Source organism: Cardiocondyla obscurior, linkage group LG28 (genome assembly GCF_019399895.1).
Source record: "Cardiocondyla obscurior isolate alpha-2009 linkage group LG28, Cobs3.1, whole genome shotgun sequence".
Taxonomy (NCBI): Eukaryota; Metazoa; Arthropoda; class Insecta; order Hymenoptera; family Formicidae; genus Cardiocondyla; species Cardiocondyla obscurior.
Genome location: NC_091891.1, coordinates 1579537 through 1602124, shown reverse-complemented (window position 1 = coordinate 1602124; position 22588 = coordinate 1579537). Strand labels below are relative to the sequence as shown.

Here is a 22588-nt window from a genome sequence, read left to right as displayed (position 1 = left end):
CTACATTTTATAAAAGCACCGTCGAATAATTTTCGGCGTTCAGGATATCGCGCACGTACCATAATTGCTATAAGGGAACAAAGAATATATACGGGCAATTGCGATTTTATCTCAACATCCATACGGGGTCGAGGGGAAAAAAAAGAATTGACATTACAAATTGATCGTACGTCCATTATCTCGTCGCGTGAGAGAAACAGATTGTTTCGCGATGCAATAAGAGCCGGCCGAATTGGATCAGCGGTATCGAGCGTTTTTCGAAGCGATAACGGCGCAGGATTTTCTCGCGAAATAAACAGAAATCGACGTGCTACTTCGCGTCGGCCCCATTAGTCAATTAATCCCAAAAGGGAGCTGCGTCCCGTAGCAGCCGATTCTACGCTTTTCGACGCGACGCGGCGAGAAGAGATTGCACGTTACTTGAATCTTACAAATTTTCGCCCGCGCGGAGAGAGGAAGCGAGAGTCGTATCGCCGCTTGCCGCACATCAGGAATGCACACTGCACGTGCAGTATGTACAGCATTATACACTTGTATATGCAACGGTGCACATAGGCAATGTTGATTGTTGCGTGAGTATACAATGCCGCGCGTTACAACAGTTGGCTGTGTCGTCCGGGAAAGGGGAACGTTTGACAGTTTTCGACATCCCGTGAATACTGATACGAGCAAACGGGACCGCCAAATAGATTTCGCGATAATAATCCGATTTTCTCGAAGAATGCACCCACGCGAGGGGAGGATGGGGAGACGGAGAGGGACGATCCAGACGGTTTACCTTTACCTTTAGAGCCGGATTGTTTGTTGGGGTCGCAAGAAGACTACGGGAGTACCCTCTGTGCAATTTGGCCGGGATAAAAACGGCCCGCGACCTACCGTCAACCCGCTAAATGCCGCGGATAATACCGGGATCCCCCCCGAGCCGAAGTAACTTCTGTGAAATCGCGCCCTTGCGAGGCCCGGTATTGTCGGGGCCGTAACAAATAGAGTCGCGATAAGCGCAAATGGACGAAATTCACGTCTCCAACTTGAACTTCATTACGCAAGAGTAATGCGCCCTCGTAACTTCAACGTCGCCCCTTCGTCGCGCCCTGTTTTTACGTGACAAATATTCGTTCCATTCCGCGACGGCGACGGGTCGATTACGTCGTGTGACTTCGGATGTGTTGGCACAGCCGTTGCGCCGAGTTAAGGAACTACTAATGGCTTCGTTAATACCGGCCGCCGAATTGCCGATGGAATAAGGCTTAAATTCGAACCCGCATCGAGGGGGTCTCCCTGCGGTATAATCTCGACCTTCTCTCCGTGGATCGAAGGTTAAGCCTCTCCTCCACTCCATCCCTAGAGCCAATCAAAAATTAGGTTGCATCTATCCGTATGACCTGCGCGCTGCACAAGCGCGAAGGTTGTGCTATCCGCGTTAAAATATACAGATCGTCCCAGCAGAATTGCAGCACAGAGTTCGAAAATTACCCGAGCTTTCTCGCCTTACGCGGCGTACCTAATATACATCTTCATTGCGCCGCGGCTTTTAACGTACTACAATTAATACTAATGAATATTAAGTTATGGATGAAATAACACCCGATCTAATTTATTTATCAAATTTAACTCGATCGATTATTGAATTTTCCAATCTCTGTTTGGGAAAAACTACTTACGAGAATCTCGAAAATTTGGGGATTTATTTCGCGCGCTGTAAAATATTTCATATAGTATAACAGCCGGGGATAGGATATAAAATCATCGGCCAAATTTTTGTTCAAAAAAATATCGAGCTCCGAGGCGCGCCAAGGAATTTATGTCTAAACTTAAATATGCCACTGTCAGGTCACATTTCATACATAATAAAACGTACTTCGGTCGAAAATCCGATTTTATCCTGCAAATCCAAACCGTAATGTTCAAAATATAAGTACATCGTAAAATACCAATCGTAATGAAGTAAAATAGCTATTCAACGATAGTTAGTTCAACCTTGTACCTACAATTATTAGATTTCTAAATTTAATTTATGAATAAAGCGAATCCATATTTAATGCTTTCATTATATTCAACTTTTACAATCTTGTTTTTTAATTAACTAAATAATATATGAGTATCCTATTTAATTAAACGTTTCTAAATTAAATACCGTCGAAGTAATATAAAAAAAAAAGAAGCTCGCGCCATATATCGATAAACTGCAATTTAAGGTCACGGCAAGTCGACGTTCAGAAATGTGATTACGAAAGTATTCGATTAAAAAAAAAAAAAAAAAAGAAAAAGAAAGAAAAAGGAAAATTCATTTAGCGAGGGGTAAATGAGGCTATTTATCGAGTACATATATGTATCTATATATATATATATTTTTTTTTTTTTATTTAATCTCGATACCTGTGAATTGAATCTTTAACGCATCTCATGCGGTTCAACGCGATAATTATTTTATTTAAAATTGCTTATATTCAGAATTAAAAAATAATTTTATTTAGTAAATCTAACAATGTCATTTCTTGTGCAATAATTCGTTGATTCTTTTTTTTTTTATTTATGAAACTAATAATCATGTCATCGATGCATCGCTAAATGTACCCATTATCTGCATTAAGCTTTGAGAAATAAATTCCTACCGTCGTCGGCGATCGCAGCTTTCTGGTCCGAAAAACGGTACGCTGTCGCAGCTTCCGGGTCCGAAAACGGTACGCTGTCGCAGCTTCCGGGTCCGAAAACGGTACGCTGTCGCAGCTTCCAAGTCCGAAAACGGCGGCGATCTCTCGGCACTTCTCGGGACGCGCTCCAATTATTTAGAGATGACTGCATATTATTCACTACACTCGCGAGCACTCGAAAAAGCGTATTCGTCACAAAACAGCAGAGTCCTCGTCTTTTAATCCTTGATCATCTTCAACGTCGAGCAAAATAACTCCCCCGCCTGAAAAACAAGCTCGGCTCACAAAAAACCGGTTTCGGCGTACCAAAACATGTTGTGCGACGCTCCTCCACCACACGCTTGGACTCGTCCACGACAGCAGTTAATATCCTCTCTTACTTCGACAAACCTCGGGATTCCGAAAAAAGACGACGGGGCTCAATTCCGGGAAGACGCCGCGGACGATCATGATGGCGATCGCGGAAGAAGCGACCGTCACTGAAATTTTCTACGCGAGCGGCGGTGCTCGTCTCCGTCGATGGTCGTCGCGGTGGTCCTCGACGTGATCCTCGATGTGATCCTTGATGCACGTCGATGGTCCTCGATGTTGAATGGCACTCGCGACGCTCACCGGATGAGCGGGAGGCGACAAAGAATCGCGGACTCCACCGGTGGATTTTCCGCCGGCGACACGCACACGAACGCGCTCCGGCGGAGAATAGCAAAGTTCGCGAGTTATGCGATGCGCGGTTAGCTTTGCGGGTTCCGAAAAATTCTCGACGGAAGCGACCGGCCGCTTTCGCGGTCCGAAAGCCGGCGCTGGCCGTGATTGTGCAGGCCGTGCGTGCTCCAAAACGATCGCCCGTCACTGAATCAGCACCTTCGATACTCGCTTGTACGCGGAATTCACTTCGAGCCGGTATAAAGACACGGAAACGCGGAGCGACGACGAGGCGAACTGCCTCCGCGAGCGCGCGGCACGAAACCATTGCTGCCAAAATCACGATCGTACTAGATCGCGCAACCGTAAAAAAAGATGGCGCGATATCGTCTTCCCCACGCTTCCGCTAGATGCTGCTAATCACACGTCTTCGCGATTTTCGCGGCGTAACGCGCAACCAACTTCTCGCTTCTTCTAAAAAAAAGCCATTGGGGTACGGCAAAGTTCTGAGCGGGCGGCGATTTAGAGACTCGAGTACGGGTGAATCGCGATCGCGCGAAGCCGGCTAACATACCAAAACGATCGCCCGTCGCTAGATTCGGCGCCTCCGACGTTTATTCGGGCTTGAAAATGACTTCGAACGATCGAAAAGTCGCGAAAGCGAACGACAATCACGGGCTAACAGACGCGCACCGTGACGAAGCCCGTGTCTCACTGTTCGGCCGCTGCGGACGATGCGATTGGCAATACTTAATTACGTGTCGCGTTTCCACTAATCCCATGGTCCACCAGTCACTGCGAAGTTTGTTACCGGAGAAGTAGACGAGGATCGCCAAAAGTATTCGTGCGAATCGTGTAATGAAGGCTTCTCTTCCGATCCTTAACTCACGCTTCCTCGGCGAGTTTACCTGAGGCTCGAGTAAAAAATCGCGGCGAGGATATACGGTGATTGTGCGATTCGACATGCACCATGGGGGACGCGAACGGACCGCGTCCCATGGCCGGTGATTAGCAAGATCAACGCGTCATCGTTGCTAATTTCATACGACAGGATGTTTTGTTACGACGCCGAAAGGATATTAACACTTTGCTGACGGCGATGCGTAAAACTGCGCTTTATACGGACCTAACGTTATTTGCCCCTTTTGTCGAACGACGCGATAGACACGAAGCCCAAAAATGGTCAGATTAAGTTTATTATTTATATCCATTAATATATATAAATTTATCTTTGTTTTTTTCGATCTCAATTTAATTTTTTCAAGACTTTTATTCGTAATTCGTTTAATATAAAAATCACAAGTATAAAATTGTATTGCTTCTGTCTCGCTTAGTCAATTTCTTATACTATTTTGTCGTCCTTCAGGTAGTCACGGCTTCAGTTGGCCGTGTTAATATTATAAAGTAGCATGGATAAAAGATTCCACTGAAATATCAAATCAACCTTGAAATGCATATTCAATTACACTACGTTGTGCCTTCTTTAATCACAGCAGTAGTATTTCTGGGACAAGAAGTAACGCCATTGATCGAAGCATTCTACCTGGTGGTACAGCCCTTGTGATTAAAGAGTGGCGTTGTCGTTAACGTGTAATTTTAAACGTATATCCAAGGAGGACAAACGTAACTCACCCGCATTGTCCCGGCGAGCAGTCGTTAAAAAAGAGATTTACTGAAAGAAAGGCACACCGAAACCAACGTTGTCAGAAAGAAGAAAATTCTAATTTAATGATTACTATATTAACGATTATGAGAAGCCGTATTTGCTCACGTGAGGCAAACAATACGAGCTAATTGTAACTCGACGGGAATATATGTACCTGTGTATACACGTGAGATATACACGTTCGCTTTACAACGACCATTCATATTTTCTAAATGCATAAAAGCCTCTCACAAAAGCTTTCTCGCGCAAGAGATAATGTCGTTTATTTTATTAACGGTCTCAATATTTTTGTTCAGGCGGTATCGAATTTAAATGTCGCTCCAGAAATCTATTACGATAACAGGAAAATACGTGGGCAAGAAACGTTTATGGCATTAAAATAATGAAGCTAAATGGATATAAAACGTATCTTTTTTTTTTTCCCCTCCTTTGATCGTGTGTAAATTCGCGGAAACAGATGTAGGTCTAATGGACATAGACAGCGGCGCGTTATAAATCGGTTCGGCTCTTTCCAAACAGATCGAAAGTATGTAAAGTAGTTTAAGAATGATTAGGGAGTTGAAATATTGCCAGAGTCTCTTACCGCGCGCATACTCACCGAGATAACGTCCCGAGAACCAAGTACGGAGGTGTTTCGCGTATATTTGAAAGCCGGGTAAATGAGATATTTAAATATCCGACTGAACCTCCATCTCCGTGCACTATTTATTTATCGAGATATACGTAATGTTTTTACCACTGTTTTTTACTCCAAGAAAAAGATGTTGTTTCCATCTCGCGGAATTTACATTGTTTTGTCAGGACGCAGCTATCTCTTTTGTAGGCTTTCTGAGCAGAAGCCAGCAGGATACCTTTTTACCGGCGCAATAATTTGAATCCTTTTGTACCGAGGCTTTTACGCGTTTACGACGCTCTAGAAAATCACAATTTGTAAGAATAATACTCTCGCGACGGAACGCTTTATCGCCATCTGTGCCTTTAAAAGATCAGAGAGATTCTAGATCAGCTCATTTACGCGGCTGGCTCTTCAGTTAATGATTTGCAAACTACTTTAACCGCTACTCGCCGGTCAAATAATTGCCACTGATAAGTGACTCCCTGTTAATACGTATCAAACGTTATGAGCCTTTTCCAGTAATTATCTATAATTTCTCTTATCGCGGACTTAATTTCGCAAAAGGAAAACTTAGGAATCATAAGAACGCTTTTATAAAAAGTGACACAAGTTGAAAAACACAAGTCTCGATATGATAGCATAAATCGTAATTACAGCGTGAATTGTAAAAATAAGCTTAATCCGCAAAAATATCACAAGAAAGATACGCAGATAGACGTTACAGTTATTCGAGAGATACGTCTGGAATTTGATGTTGTTGACTTGTGCCACTTTTCATGCGACGAGGCGTATATTAATAACTAGCGCGCCTCACTCTTCATCTGGCAAACGAGATTTTAACCAGCCATGACGCTTAGCGTTGATTCCAGTCGATTGGCAACTGATCTTGATTATCGCGGGACTGGTTGTCTGCGTGATCCTGATTGGCATAATAGTCATACTCATTCTACAATGTCGCGATCGTATTAAGCAGCCACGGCCGCGAACGACGCAGACTCAAGAGACTGATATGCGTAAGTAATTATAATGCTAATACGAATGTACATACTGAATGTTGCAAGATAAATTGCTTATTAAAGTTAACGAATGAAAATTTATTCAATATTTTAAAAGTCAGCTTTTAAATAAAGTAATTTTTTTTTAAGTAATTTTTTAATTGCGTTGACTTGTTTTCTTTTTTTTTTTTTTTTAACGTTTAAAACTTCCAAATTTTTAATATTTTAGCACATCTGTATATTGATTGTAATTTTTTTTTTTTTATTCGTACAGAGGAAACGGATTCTAATGCTGATCGATACAGAGAAAGCGATAGAAGCAGCAACCTCTCAGATGTCAAAGCGGACATCCGAGCGGGATCAAGTGTCAGCAACGCGGAAAGTGTCACGGCTCTTGACAGTGAAGGCGAAGGAAGTACCCGAGGAGTAAATGCCTTGGCGCTTGCTGGACCAGTGCCGAATCCATTATCCGGTTATCGTTACAGTGCCGATTATACCGAGCCTTCCTTCCCGCCGAAGAATAGCGTAAATAGATTTAAAATACCTTTGCGTTTATACTTTAACGACTATGAAATATCTCTTGAAAAAGATTGTGGATCTGTTCGACATTAAAATTCGGGACGTCGTATCTGTTTCCGCAGGATGGCAGTAACAATAATGGTTACGTGCCATACGTTGATTACACGCGCGATTACATGCCGCCAACGACACAGAGCATTGGCGCTTCGCGAGAATCCTTGAGCAGGATATCCTCCAGCGGTATCTTGTCGTCGAAGAAAATCGGACTTAGCTCGGCCAACCTGGGCAGCACGACTCCGCAGACGACGCCGATCGATCCGCGATTTTCCGCGACATATGGCAACCCCTATCTCAGGTAAGCCTACCTCTTCATCAATTATTCATCCACCAAGCGGAAAGAATTTTTATTTTATTTTATTATTGCGCTCCAATCGCGACGTTAACATTTTTTAATTAAAAAAAAAATTGCAGATCCATTTGCGAGAGGTGAATTTGCGAAAGCTCCGATGTATCTTTAACGTAATACAATTTCCCTAGCGTGAAAGTCAAGAAAACGGTGCTCGTTCGTCGTCGATCAAAGTTCCAAAATTTCTGAGAGCGTCAACATAGTCTCGACGATCTTGGAACGAGGTGGATGCCTTGGACTAATTATAATTGGCTCGCGTCATTGATCGGCCGTGGATACCTTAGGCGACATCACGTTCCGTTTACGTATACGTCGCGCAACGCTTGTCATCCCCGCGCGCGAGAATCTCACGCCGTACGTGCCGAGAATGCGCCCGTCGCGAACAGCTAAATTAGATATGAGCGCGGTTGTGCGCCTCGCGCGAGCTCTGGGAAATGCTTGCCTCTCTTAAAAATGTTACGGAGGCGGGATGATTAAAAAATCAGCCAAGAGAGGCGGGAGGCGGAAGCTTTTCTTCAGAAAAACAGCGTAAATTCTATTCAAGGATCACGTAAATTCCGTCCGCGACCGTACATTGAATTTGGCTCTTTGTTTGCCCGGAGAGCTTTTAAAATTCCTGTTTCGTTGTGCGTTCAACGGCCCTCCCTTCAAAATTTTATACTCTTCCGGCAGAAGATGACCTCGAAGCGTCTCACTATCGTATCTAGATACCGAGTCTACGTTTCACCACTCGCATCTGGTTCATACGTGTCTCTTGCTTCTGTTTATCTTCTTTCGCCAGGAATGCAAACAGCAACAACTTCACGTGTTTTGTTTCAATTCAGCTCAGAATCCGAGACTCCTTTCGAGTCGAATCGAGGACGAGGCAAAGGACCAAAACGAGGAGTGAATTCGTTACGATTTTAGTTCAGCTCCGCGGTTATAACGTAGTTGTAGAATAAAAGCTGATCGATACAGCTGTCAACGTACAGCTCTCTTGAAATCTTTCTTTTTCGAAACAGGAAGATATATGTATAAAGGAATATTTTGCAATGGTAAACATGACTGACGGAACTTTGAGATACTTTTCTAGAAGTGATTCAATTTCAATCTGAATACATCATTTTTCAGTTCTCTCTCACGCACAATCGGTTTCTACATTAAAAATGTCACAAATGTTTGAACATGAGATGTATCTTTTACAAGTGAAATTATGAAAATTTCACATTTGCATAAATCATTTAATATTAATAAAATGTCGAGGGTCATCAATTATCAATTGGCTAACGGAAAAATAACTACGAGAACATGTCAAAGATACGTTTATACAACAGGGGGAAATTGAAGTCCTCGTGAAACGAAACCACGGTGAGACCGCTGCGTGTCGGATTCAGTTACTGTTTGCATGTCCTGATTCTCCTCTCTTTCTCGCGATTTAAATTCCGTTGCGGAAGGAAAAAGTCGGATTTCCCGTCACTAACGCCGCATTTCTTTCTCGCAAACGAATGCAGAATGTCAGCGGCCGAGCAGCTCCGACACGCGCCGCACACAGCCGTGCCGGGAGTCACGCCGGCACCGCCACCGTACACGCAGGCAATGAGAATGAATAGCTTGAATACCTTGAACGGGGCTGGCCCGCAGGTTGGTACAATAGTGAAATGTATGTCAAATTCCTAAACGTAGTTACACCGACGCCGGAGTGCCGACAGTGCTTCGTGCAACTTGGGGTAGATCGGAAGCGAACTGTCAATATTGCAAAGCCATTGCAACTGCGCGCGCGCTACTTTCATTTTGCAACGCTAATCCTTTCCCGTACGGCCCCATTCCAATTCCCCGACGCACGTAAATTTCTGCTGTAAATTGTTTTTGCCTGTTCTCTCTACATCGCATGCCTTCGCGTAAGATACGCAGGAAAGAAGAGGGAGGGAAAAAAAGAGCTTCGTTCAAACCAGGGGGGGGGGAAAAAAAAAGAAACGAAATTAAAAATCTGGTAATCAGGTAAATTGTATTTCAAGCACGGCTGAGTTTCATCGACGGATCCGGATTTAATTTGTTAAAGTACATAAGCGCGGTATTAAGGGATACATGTAAATAATAGCTTTTGTAGTTACGTGTATGTACATAAAATTAAATAGTTTTTTTATCCTTTTAAATTATTTCTCTAATTTTTGGTGGTTAACAAAATTCGTGATAATGATTTATTGCTTTTCACTTACATCTCGATTTAACTAAGCATGATAATTATATGTATGTGTTTATGATGGAAGCAAACGAAGTGAAAAGCGCAAAGCGAAGTGCATTACACGAGTTATTGAGCGAAATAATAATATAAGCCACACAATAGTAATTTCCTGTATTTGGCAAAGTGCAATGTTTAGTCATTATGGCGGAAACGTAAAATTTTTCATTTTTTTTCTTTAAAACCGTAGAAAAAGTACCATAATAACGTAGCTGAAATTCGTATTACGCAGTTTCACAAATCCTTTTATTTCCCGAAATGAGAAAAATATGGCTTTTACCACTTTTCCGCTTGCATATTACTCGCTGAATGTTTTCATGCTGTATAATTCAATCTTTGCACTATTTGAGGTTTTATAGTTTAATGGATATAGATGGGAACATTAACTGGAATGTCTGTTTTATGTTTCTATGAAGATGGTGTAATAATATATATATGTTACGTATCATAAAAATATATTAATGGTACTTCACCTTTCAGAAATATATGTATAAAACAAGCGTACGCAAAATCTTTTAAGGGGAAAAAAAAAAATTATTTTATTTACGTTATTTATAATTTTAATTTTAGGAAATCAAAATTTAAAGAATCTTTAATTAATTTTTTCAACATACTTCAAGCAATTGAATATATTAACATTAAATTCATGACAACACATCTTCGTGCATACTTTAAATCAACGATTATCTTTTTCGATTCGTAAAAGAATTTTTAAGATAAATGACAGAAATTTATATGTATACACCCTCTCTTAAATTTAATTTAAGATATATCGTAGAAGCAAAGTGTCTATAGGACTTAACAGCATGGGGTTAAATGATCGATAATATCTCAGGGTCCTGCGTTTCTTTTTATTTTATAGGCTCCATTGTCAGCGCATTATATCACCGGCGGTCCGAACGGAGCTATGGCAACGGTGAAGCGCACATCCGCGGTGGGCACGTTAGCAACGCACGTATGAGGCCAGGGGATCTATCCGAATTAGAACCGTCGATACTCGGGCCTAACTGAAACCACCTTCGAACTCGGCCGTACCCTCGATACGTCTCGTTACATGCTCGGTCCGCGTCCAGCGACGTTAAGATCGACCACGCGCGACGCGCGACGTCTCGTCGACGTGTTGGAACAAAGTCAATGTCGTTACGGAACCCGCCACGCTTACGGCACGGAACGTTACAGAGCGGAATTCGAGCGACTCGCAGGACGAAGGTCACAGGGCAGTTGGAGCGGCAGGGGTCACGGCGGGATCACGGACCGAGCACAACGAATGCCGCAAAACGGCGAGGCGCTTAAATATATCGAGCTTGTGCTCCGGCAATTGCAAAGGGCCAGCAGAGATCATCAAGAGCTCGTGCGACGACGTCACGCGGACGTGCAATACGAGATCGGTAAGCAAATCAACGAGAGAGTCTGGCATCATCGTTATCACCGTCGTTGTTATCGAGACGGACGCGAAGATTCTATGGACGGGTCTAGAACTTGGTCCAGGTCCACGAGCAGCCCGTGGGAGTCGGATTTAACTTTGGGTAAGACGCAACCGGACGTTACAACGAGATTGCTGACGAAGAGAAGAGATTACGGGGGAACGGCGCAAAGCACAGCCGATATTTTCAGACCAGCTCCCGGGCACGTTTGGGATGGAATAACTGCGTCCACGTATCAAGAAATGAAATACATTCCTGAAAGTGTCGGCTGGAAGGGCGCGCGAGAAACGTTCGGTATGTGGAATCTGCCTGGAGCTTCATCGAGCAACGACCGAGGAACATCCTCCACCGTAGTTTAACGCGGGCAAGCTCGGCTTTGTGCCGGCGAGGTTCGTCGATCTCTCGGTAAGAAGATTGCCGAACGTGGGACACTTAAAAGGCTCGGGATGAACCAGGGACTCTCGCGAAGGAAAGCACCGACGAAGAAAACATCGATTCAACGAGCAGCTCGTTCGCGTTAACGATATGCTTGCGCTAGAATGCATCAATCGAAATCAAATTATCTCGCTGCGCGAATTGTGACGGTGACGCACGCCGAAGAGGCGGCCGGTGCAAAAGGGACGCCGATATCGAAGGGAATGGACGCGTCCTCTCCTTTTGGGTCAATAAGATTAGATTTAGGACGACGAAGAGCGCCGTGAGTAGTGTGCTTGGAGAATACTCGTGAGTACGGGGGAGGGACGATGTTGGTTGGGTTCGTGGATCGAAGGTACTCTCTTCGGTCGGTGGCGAAAACAGACCACTCGGTATCGACAATCTTCTATTGACGTACTTTAGATCTTCTATATAATAAGCGTTTAATAAGACTCGCTCGAGCGGAAAGCGACGGGAGACTAAAGGTCCGAACGAATCACGTCGCGAATTGTTGCCGTCGCGGTGGCAGCCGAATACCGGGAGATGCCGTAATCGACGACGTGGTCATTTTCGCGGGACCTCGAGGAGTCTTCCCCGAGGCTGTAAACTTTGTCGTGGGAGCCACTTCCCTGGTAATTCGTCGAAGTCGGGTTTACGCTTGACATTTACAGCGCGACAATTTCTCCCGACACTGCCCTTATTAGTGAGAACGGAACAACGGAAGTGGTCATTATTACTATTATTTTTTTTTTTTTATATATTTTTCTAGATCTCTTAATTATTATCTGGAACATATTTCTTAAACTTTTAAATGTACTTCGAATAAGCTTTTAATTTTTTAATACTTAATAAAACTTAAATATAAAAATAGGATAAAGAAACTTTAAAGATTCTCCTTGAATGTCTTAATTTACCAAGTTCATTCTCATCTCTATATTAATAGAATCTTTACCGAAAAAATATTCGGAATGTTTCGAAATGTTATACGTCGTAAAGTCGACGATATACCTAATACAATCTTGACGGATGTCAAGCGCAAACCTTCGTAACGAGACTTCGGCTGCCACTTTGACGGCTGACATTGTGTCGCGCTGCCTTTTTGTATTTGTAGGGAAAAAAAAAAAAAATAATGAGAAATTAGCTTATAAGAGATGTGCTCGTGCAACATCCGCGAATTTTAAGAGCGCACGTTAAGGATTAACGACGACGTCGCGGTGGCCACGAGGCTTACGTTGCGACAATAGATCGCGACAAGTTCGTGGCTTCGCGTTTCCTCCGGCCTCAAGTTCCACGTGCGACGGACAGGTAATTAATAAGCGCGGGCCCCCCCCGCGCTAAGGGATATCAGCACCGCGCGTTTTGCGGCTGTTCGCGTTTGTAAGATAGATAGCGAAAATCATTAGGTATACATATATAAATATATTATACACCTGTTGTCAATATGAGCATAGGGCCTATATATAGTTTGATGGCACTACGTGAAAGCGAATTCTATTTGAAATAAGCTCGTTCGCGCGGGATGGGACGGCTTCGTGTAAATAATTATTGATAAATGATTATTATGTGCGTGTAAAGAGAAAACGCTAAATACGGAACGGCGCGACGTCCCTCGGCGTCGCGGTTTCGTCCCGCACTTTTCCAAAAGTGAGGAATTACGACGAAGGCGCGCGACTAGATCCGCCCTCGATTTTACTCTCTCGTAACGTATTATGTTGTCATCTTTTCCACTGCATATGTCGTTTTCCACTTTGACACGTCGTGGCTCGTTACCAAAGACCGGATAAGATCGAGGAAAGACGTGATAAATTCATTCCTTCACGTTTTGTTAGAGTACTAATGCCGCAAATTGCAATTTAATTACTTTTCTCGGAATATTATCTCGAACTTGTTTATTTAAGAAACCTAATCGGCGAAATTAAAGTATTTAGAATTAAATTTGCAAGCTTAATAAATTAATAAAGTTCTCTAATATTAATTCTTATAACATTTCTAAGTTTAAATTTATTGTAAAAAAATGATCTTGCTCTGAAAAATCTACGAATTGAAAAGACTTGTTAATTAAATTACGCCTCACACATCCGATCTTGGGAACGGTCGACGGCGCGAGCGATCTTCGATTTCTTATGGTGCGACCGAGAAGAAACGTATCCTGAGAAATACGTCGCGATGTACAGAACGGGCATAGCAGATATCATTAATAATGATAACGAAACAGGGTAGCCTCTCAATTATTAAGACAATTTCAAAAATCGAAGGCTGCACTACAGACTGGGCCGTGCGCACGCATCCTGCGTCAACAGGATCGCAGTTAATCCGCGCGAAAGGAAATTTCCTCAACGATTCCCGGGGGAGAGTAGGCGAAATTATTATTATTAAAAACCGATCGTCGCACGTTGAGGAGCTGAACTTCGACCGCGAATGCGCACGTACATTCGCGTCGTCATGGAGATATCTTTATATCGTAACGTCTGTAACATAACACTTCTGTACATATCTGGAATTATTGCTCACCGTATCTCGTAAGATTTAGTTAGTTTTATAACTGTGAACCACTATGTGCATACATACTTCACTTGACGAGAGGCGCCTCGTGACGAATGTTTCGCGCTAAAGAGGCAGTCCCGTTCATCTGGAAGGACGTTGGCCGCGTGATTTCCGTCGCGAAAGGGTTTCGCACAGATATGACGGAAAGTCGCGGCGGCTTATCTCCCGAAATGGTGACCGTGACTCTTATCCTCTCGAAGCGAAAACGCGTCGCCGAAGTCGCGACGTAAGCAAAGGCTTTAACGAAGGCTTTAATTTAATATTAACGCACCGAATGTACTAACATCCTTCTTAACTGTCGTCCACGTGGAGGAAAGCGTAGCGACCCCGTAGACCTCTGAGCTATGTTATTAATTGAAAACTATCCTCTTTCCTGTTACAACGTCATTCTTTTTTCTCTTTGCGCGCCGGCAACACAAACTTTCGGCTTACCGAGAACAAAGTAGAAAAGAAGCGCGATACCTTAATTAAGGCTTCGTCGTTTAACAACGGCGGGGTGGAAACTTTTTAATTTCGCGTGAATGACAGTTAATTGCGGTTTCGTCGGCGCGTCGTCGAGTCATCGATGCGGGCCGTTGACAGGGATTACGCGAATCATCCATCCGGGGTTTACGCTTCTCGGAAGCGTCATTCGATCATTCTGTACAATGTTCACGCCGATGTTACTGTTAACTATTTAAGATTTTCGGAAATCTTCAGTTTAGGGAAAGGGGGAAAAGAGGGGAAAGGCGCACCATGTGCGCGCAATGGTGAATAACGCATACATAAGTATCGTGCTTGCAAGTGGTACTTTGCGAATGCCGAATGTACGAACGATAAGAAGCGGAAGGAAGATCGTCGTCGCCGGAGAGCTTCGTCGCGAGTACATTCGGCGAGAAAAGTTATACATACAGAAGTTACATACGATTTCTATTATAACAAAGATGGGAGAGAGAAAAAGAGAAAAAGCGTAGATTAAAGAAATATACACGCGAGAAGTAACTACAATCAATGTACTGGATGGTCCGCGTGGCGATGTTAAAATTAGAAAAAGTTTATGTCGTTTGAATCTTAGGAGTTTACGCCTTTTCTGCCGTAGGACCATCCTATACGTATTAATTGGTTATCTGTCAATTATTAATTGAATTATATCAATTTCTTCGCCTTTAGTCAAGAAACGCGGGGAATGGACGTAGCGTGATTGGCGCGCGATCGCGTTTGTTGTAAAAGTCAAATTTCCTAGGCGGTGTAAGAGGCGGTCCTTTTAGCGAGCGCGAGCGGCCCCGTTTTCGCATAACGAAAGACGATTCATTGCCTAAGGGGGTGGATAAGAATTTTTCAAATTTGTTGATACTTTTCATACTTTACGATTAGGAATTATGGCCTATTACTACTATTACGCAAAGTTTATTCGCCGGCCCGGCCGTTTTTATCCGTCAACCGCGCTTCGTGCGATCGTAGATCACGTTTCAAGTCACGTCGAAATGCAAGCCTGTAAATACCTCGATCGGAATAACACCTTAGAATGGCATACGTATCGAAATAATTCCATTGAAATCGCACTTAAATAGTTATATTTGCGTTAATAAGTTTTATTTCTTCCCTTTTGATAGATAAAAGTAGGTAAAAGTCTTCATTATCGATTAACGGCTGACAAATTGTAATCTGTTTAATACTGGCAATCCTTTAATACCTAGATCTCATAATTTTACGATTACGTACAAAATTCCGGACTCTCGGCTGCTACATAAAATGTACGGTATATAAATTTCATAGCTCTTTTAGTAGGCTGCAAAGTTATGCGCTACGACTGCATGAATATGCTAGACGTTGAGAGGATGAAATTAATTAAAATGCAAATGAAATCAGTGAATGCCGCGGACGTTGAAGAGTTAAAAGAACCGAATGGGCATCAAAATATATGGCAAAGTATGCCTTTCTAAGGTAATGCGTTCGACTTTATACCCCCGTCTTATAAATCGCGAGAATTAAAAAGGGCCGAGCCGGCTAAGAAGATTCGTGAATGGGAAAGTGACTTTTTAGAAAATGAGCGCTCCCTTTGCGTATTACCGCGAGCTGCGTAACGTGGCGATGGATTACACGAATATCATCTATTTCGAATTCGACTGAACGACACACATAGGAGATAATATATACCCCCATATTTTTCTCGATGTTAAGCTTTTTCTCAGAAGGTATATGGAGCGCGTCGTGGATCTGCACGCGAATCAGTCGGAAAAAAAAAGAAAAAAGAAAAAAAAAAAATAGGACGACGTCAATCGACATCGACAGTGCTTCGCAAGAACCGGATGTAGCTGATCGTTTCGAAAGGCGCGAACCGCGAATCTCGATTCCGAATGATCACTTTCGCTCAATTACCGGGAGGAACGCATTTATTTCAGTGACAACGGATCCTTTTCCCGATAGAAAAAAGAAAGAGAAAATATTAAATTTCTTCCGCGGTCTTCTTGCGACCGCCACTGTTACGGATGGAGAACGGAAAAACGAGAAATTAAAAGAGCAGCCATCTGCGAAAAAGTCTATGTTATGTATCTTCCGTGTGTACGAATGCGCGTGCATGTGTGTACGTTTGTGTTTTGTGCGTGTACTACGATCATTTTTCACAGGGAATCAGATCTGTCAAATTGATTACGCATTTCGAAGCAACTGATTGCATTCTAATACGTTAGGAACGGCACTCTCGCGTACTCGGGAACAAGTAACCGACGTTGATCTGTTGCTGCCACTTTGTTTACCTCGCGATATATCGTGCGGATATAGGGCAATAATGTAGACCTTTATTTCGAAATCAATCAGAAAAGACATTAATCGCGGATAACAAAATTTCTACGCGCGTGAGAGGTAGGTCGCAATTAATTCTTGTGCAATGTCTCGTGAGAATTATCAAACGCGAGTCAAAGACTGTAGATTCATTTTGCATTTCCCAACTTTGATACCGACACTTACTTCTTTGGACAGAGACTTAATTTCATCTACTGATTACTCGCGATCTTACAAGCAATGGAAATATTTCAATAAGGTTTCTCTTATACGAAAACGATACATTAACTAGCAAAATACATTAACGAAATAGTAATTTATCGGTATCCGCAAAAATTATGTTGGAAAAGAAAAAAAAAAGAAACAAAATAAAAATCGATAAGCTTAATTAATTATTCTCAAAGTACAAGGCTGCAGATATCAGTTACGTCAATACATTGCCACGTCAAAGGTACAAAAGAATTCTTGTACCGTGTTCCGATATTCGACTAAATTACCCTCGAATTTCAATTTACACATTACGAACCATATCTACTGTGTATTTAAACGCTGATATTAGCGACGTTTAGTATGATTACTGTACTGTCGATATTACCGAATTAATGGCAATCAACGTGATTTACAAACTAGACTTTCCCCATGAATGCAGAAACATAATCGTATATAAGGTAATACGTTTTATTCAACGGTACAAGAACTTCGGTTAGAAATATTATATTCGCTGGCAAATAACTCTCGAGAAAACTATTTTTTTTTTTTTTTATCAAACTCGCCGATCATATCCGAACTGATAACTTTTATCAATAAATTCATTACAGTGGTTCAACAATTAGCACTCTCTATATCTCGAAACATATATCAATAGAAATTTATCGTTACAATAGCGACTAGTTCAATTTTTACTAGACGATGTAAAACACCAACAAAATAACGTAAGGTAGTTTTTATTTCTATTACAATACAAACTCGCAAGAATATAAATTTGTTTCTAAACGATCGGCTCTATACGATCAGATATCTCTTTGTCAGCAAAACAAAATCGCACAAACGAAATTTGTAGGAAAATACGAGATTTATTATAGACTGAATCGGAAAAGTGCGCGTTTACATCGCACTATCATACTAACTTCTTATGAGCACGTAAAAAAAAAAGAAAAAAGAAAATAAAAAAGTATACTTCATCAAAAGAGAAGCTAGAGTTGAAATTTAGATTCTCCCCGACGACGAATCTACAATCGAATCGCGGAAATTTCAGGTTTACGTATTTAGCGCGAGAATAAATTTCATTTTGAAATGACGTGCGTTCAATTAAAAGTACGTCAGACACAACACGCTCGAAACGCATGTAACATATCATGTCCATTACTCGTTCGTATCGCGGAGCCTCGATTGCAATTACCGCTATCGATTAAATTAAGATTGAATTCCGAATTCCTCGCATGTACCTGTAGCATAAAAAAAAAATAATACTAATAATAACAATAAAAATCAAGAAGAACAAAGCAACATGAATGACGCCGACAGAAATTATACACGCAATGTTCGCACAAGATCTTCCGTTAAAAGAGAAATGACTGAACGACAGGATGAGAGAAAGAGAACGAGTGAGAATGCGTTGAAAGGGAGGGAAGAGTGAAAACATTTCTTTTTTTTTTTTTTTTTTTTTTTTTTGCAATAACGCGCTTTCGGTATACGTTAACGCGAGAATTGGAAATCGAAAAGCTTCTTCGGCGGTTTCGGTTAAATAACTCGATCTCCGATTGAATAATCACAACGAATTGCGTGTAAATAACGACGTAAGTGTAATATAAAAACGGCAATTCGTGACTGCTCTCGCGCGGGCGATGAATTTGAAGCTCTTGCCGTATATTCCACGGCACGGTATTGCAAAAAATTCTTTAACGCTAAGTGAGTGAGCCTGAGAACTTTATTACAACGCAAAGTGGTCAATCTATTTCGATATGACAGTGTGCCAATAATTCTTCATCCCAGTGTAAACGTACGTCACGTTCTTTTCATTCGTTTCACCGTAACAAGGTCCCGGGAATCCAATCGTGGCCGCGTAATCGTACTTTCATTTGTTACACACAATATTACCGTAAGAGTGTAAGTACAAAAGTATTACGACCTATTTACTTTCGATTTTTCACGTTTCTTACGTCGTAGAGTCGATAGATATCACCTGTATCCCATCATTCCCCTTGGCTTGTCCGGACACACGTTCGCCTTTTAATTTTTTTTTTTTTTTACACGACGAAGTCTCTATGTTATTTGATTTATGCGCCAGGTCGAAGCACGATTTGCAACGATGTAAATACGTAAAGCTCTATTAAAATTCCCCCTCTCAAAGAGAGATTTCTGACGATTAAGCTTCGGGCGTGAGAATAGATAGCGAATTCTAAAAAAGAATATCTTCCACTTAATTTTAAACGAATTCTAACAAAAAATTTAAAGCCGAATAGCAATCTAAAACGCATATTTGTGATAAATAACAACGTGCAATTGAAGTTTTTGTGTGCAAGAGAAAAAAAAATCAATTTCAACTTCGCGATAAAATAATTATCACCGGGAGGATGTGCGCAATTTCTGATGTACTCGTACATTTACGCGGAGCGTATTTCTTTTCAATCGTGTAAAAAGCCAAAGAGATTTTATTTTACGTTACATTACATGTGTATTATTTGAATTATATCCTGTACGTGGTCGCATGACTTGTGTGCACGTTCACCGAGTGCTTTAATTACTTTTATTATTAATTATTCTTTTACACACGCATATTATACTTCCGCATATGAGACTGGTGTAACTCAACCTATTCATGAAACATTTTCATGATATTCTAATTAATTTCGTAACTTTGAAGTTCTTCAGAGCAAGATGTACTTTTTTCTTTATTTTACAAATCATGTCTTCTACTCGATAAAGGTGTAAGATATACAGTAATAGGTCAATTACCCATAATTATCGATTATGGTCAATCAAAGCGCTTACAAGTTTTTGTTACTAATAACTTTAAAAAAAAAAAAAATGCTAATTGTTAGGTATGCTATTAAAATGTATAATTAAAATAAACACGGCACTTTTTTCTTCGTATATTTATCACTAAGCATTGGATTCTTTTAGTTGCACCAATCACAGATTTTGGAAATATAATATCTAGAAATGTGTGTTTGAAAAACATAATTTTTCCTAGCAATACGATTTTATATAGCTTGAAGAACATTTATATATATATGAATATATACATATACGATATATTTTCATTATAGTGTACATTTTATCTCTTATTGGTGATCGCATTTTCGTGCAAGATAATTATACCCGTAATAATTATTATTATTATTCTGTTACTTCTAATCCATTTACGTACTTATTGTTAAGTGACTGTAGTGCCGTTTATTTTATGTTTCCGTAGAACGTAACGTGTACATATATATTAGCCCCGTTATTATTTTATTAAATATCTGCCATAACATAGTCCCCCGTTAGTCTGACGTTTCCCTTCGTTCTCGTATCGTGTTTTTTTTTTTTTTTCTTCTTCTTTTTTACTCGACTCATACCTCCTCGGATATTGTGGCACGCTATTTTTTTCATGCTCCCTTATCCAGTGCACAATTATCGATGCGTCGATATATTGGAAATTACATTGTATCTCGCTTCCGCGTAACGTTGTATATGTTTCTCATTTTGTGCAAGGCCGAGATGAAACGAGGTAATCTTTGTGCGACTAACGTTGCATCGTTGTAAAGAAAATGCTAGGAGCAACCCCGAGCCAGCCGACTTTCTTAAAAGAGCACATCAACTTATGCATCGGTGCACCCGTTCTATTTTGTATCGACGCGTAGAATCAGGCAGAATAATTGTGACACTAAGGCTTACAATTGTGACGCGTGGTAAATAACAAGAGCAATAATAATTATTAAAATCATTGGGCAACGATGGCATTTCTTTTTACTCGGACACGATGAAAGTTCTTTAAAACGAGTCGTGCGTCTGTTTCTGAAATTTTTACGATGGCTACCTTCGACTTAGTGTCGCAATTAACTGCGTTCAAAATCTTTCGCGGAAAGGGTATCGATGAAAGAAAGAAAAAGAAAGATTACGAGATATTCCGCAGGAATGTTCGAAATTTTTTTTTCTCATTTACCACGAAGCTTTCCTTCGATCTCGAAAAGATGTGGGTTGAATCAATCAGAACTGTACGATATAAAAAAAAAGAAATCTGCTACGCTAATCGCTTTATCTTTTAGTGAAACGCGCTGAAGTGTTACGTTTCTATATATTTTTTTTTTTCCCCCCCAAAGTGTTCGGCTTTGCGCGAGTGAAAGACGATGAATTTGCATTTTCCATGTATGTGCCTCGGAAAGCAAGACTTTCGTTGCCGTATTCGCCCCTACGTATAGTCTTCTATATCTCACGTACATAATCGCGTACGATTCTTTTGTATACTATCGATGATTTTTTCAGGGAAGGCTTAACGAGACGGTGGATCGGTTTGTGAATAATGTAAAACATTTCCTCCGGGGCGGGGAAGTAGCTTCCGGGTCTCGCGAGCCAAGATGGAGATTATTTATAATTTTTATCGTTTCGATCGCGGTGGCCTGTACTTTCATTCTCTGCGTGACCCGGAACTTCGCCCTCCCCCCGATGTTATCCCGACTGATCTCCGTGCAAACGTTTTCGCGCAGGCGTTTGACGAGGATCAGTCGTGTGTATCCGTATCAAGAAAGAGAGAAAGAGAAACAAATAAAATAGATTACTTCATATAGCACACAGTTGAGCAAACTGTAATGAAAGCAATGAAAGAAAATAATGCTATTTTTATATGTTGCACTTCATCATCATCTCCGCCGTAAAAAGACCTGTAGTTTGTATGAAAGAGAGAATCTATTTCGGTTTTTTTTCTTTTTTTTTACGTTTTCTTTCGATCCATTGGGCCATTTCGTGTCACTAAAAAAAAATAATCTGGTCAGGAGTACAAAAGATCGTACCACGAAAGTGGAACAATCTGGAGCAAAGGGAAAAAAAAAGAAAAAAAAAAAAACCTTCCCTCGATATGACATTTCTACGTAATCAAATCAAACGTATAATTACGTTCAGAAATAAGCGGATTCTCTTCTTTTCTTTTTTTTACTTAAACTAGATTTAGATGACGTGAAAGCGTTTTAATTCCCAAGCGCGATTTTATGTCAAATACCTCCGCGGATTATTATGAGAATAGACCGGCGAACGGAGGAAAAGGAAAATTCAAATGCAAGTATTTGCATATCATTACTCGTGCGATCCTGACAAGAAATGACCCAACAATATTACTGTCATGATATTTAGCAGCTTAGAACAATCGAATCGATGAAGAAATATCTCGGAAGACGATCCAAGAGATGCTCTTGCTCACGATTAATCTAGATTACTATAGTAAGATTTACGATTATTGTATTATTACTAATATATCTACATTCCTTTTCAGAATCTACCACTATTACTTTACGAAGCTATCTGTAAATAAGTATTTTGTATTCCTGCAAAAGAATAAATCTAAGAATCATTATAACTCGTCTGATATTTTTAACGCCGATATAAGTACCGCGTAGACTAATGAAAGTGATACTTTATAAATAATCAGACTTGTAGATAATATGTGCTTTTTTATTAAAACTTAAATAAATTCAAGTTTTTTGAACAATCCACGATCTGCCACCCTAAATATTTTCCAAGAATTAACAATACAGAATG

The 22588-nt window shown here is 41.0% G+C and overlaps 1 protein-coding gene and 1 long non-coding RNA gene across 2 annotated transcripts in view; one reads left to right on the top strand and one right to left on the bottom strand.

Moving 5' to 3' along the window:
* Positions 1 to 3370, bottom strand: part of LOC139112381 (uncharacterized) — a 70111-nt gene extending 66741 nt beyond the window's left edge. Inside the window, exon 1 of the long non-coding RNA XR_011547370.1 lies at positions 2613 to 3370. This is a non-coding gene — a long non-coding RNA (uncharacterized lncRNA). The remainder of the gene's footprint in view (positions 1 to 2612) is intronic.
* Positions 3371 to 6437: 3067 nt separating this feature from the next.
* Positions 6438 to 22402, top strand: LOC139112373 (irregular chiasm C-roughest protein-like). The gene is made up of 5 exons (XM_070673355.1): positions 6438 to 6588; positions 6845 to 7095; positions 7212 to 7444; positions 8986 to 9115; positions 10576 to 22402. Exons 1-5 carry the CDS (start codon positions 6585 to 6587, stop codon positions 10672 to 10674), a joined length of 717 nt encoding a protein of 238 aa, XP_070529456.1. The 5' UTR covers positions 6438 to 6584; the 3' UTR covers positions 10675 to 22402.
* The last annotated feature ends 186 nt before the right edge of the window (positions 22403 to 22588 follow it).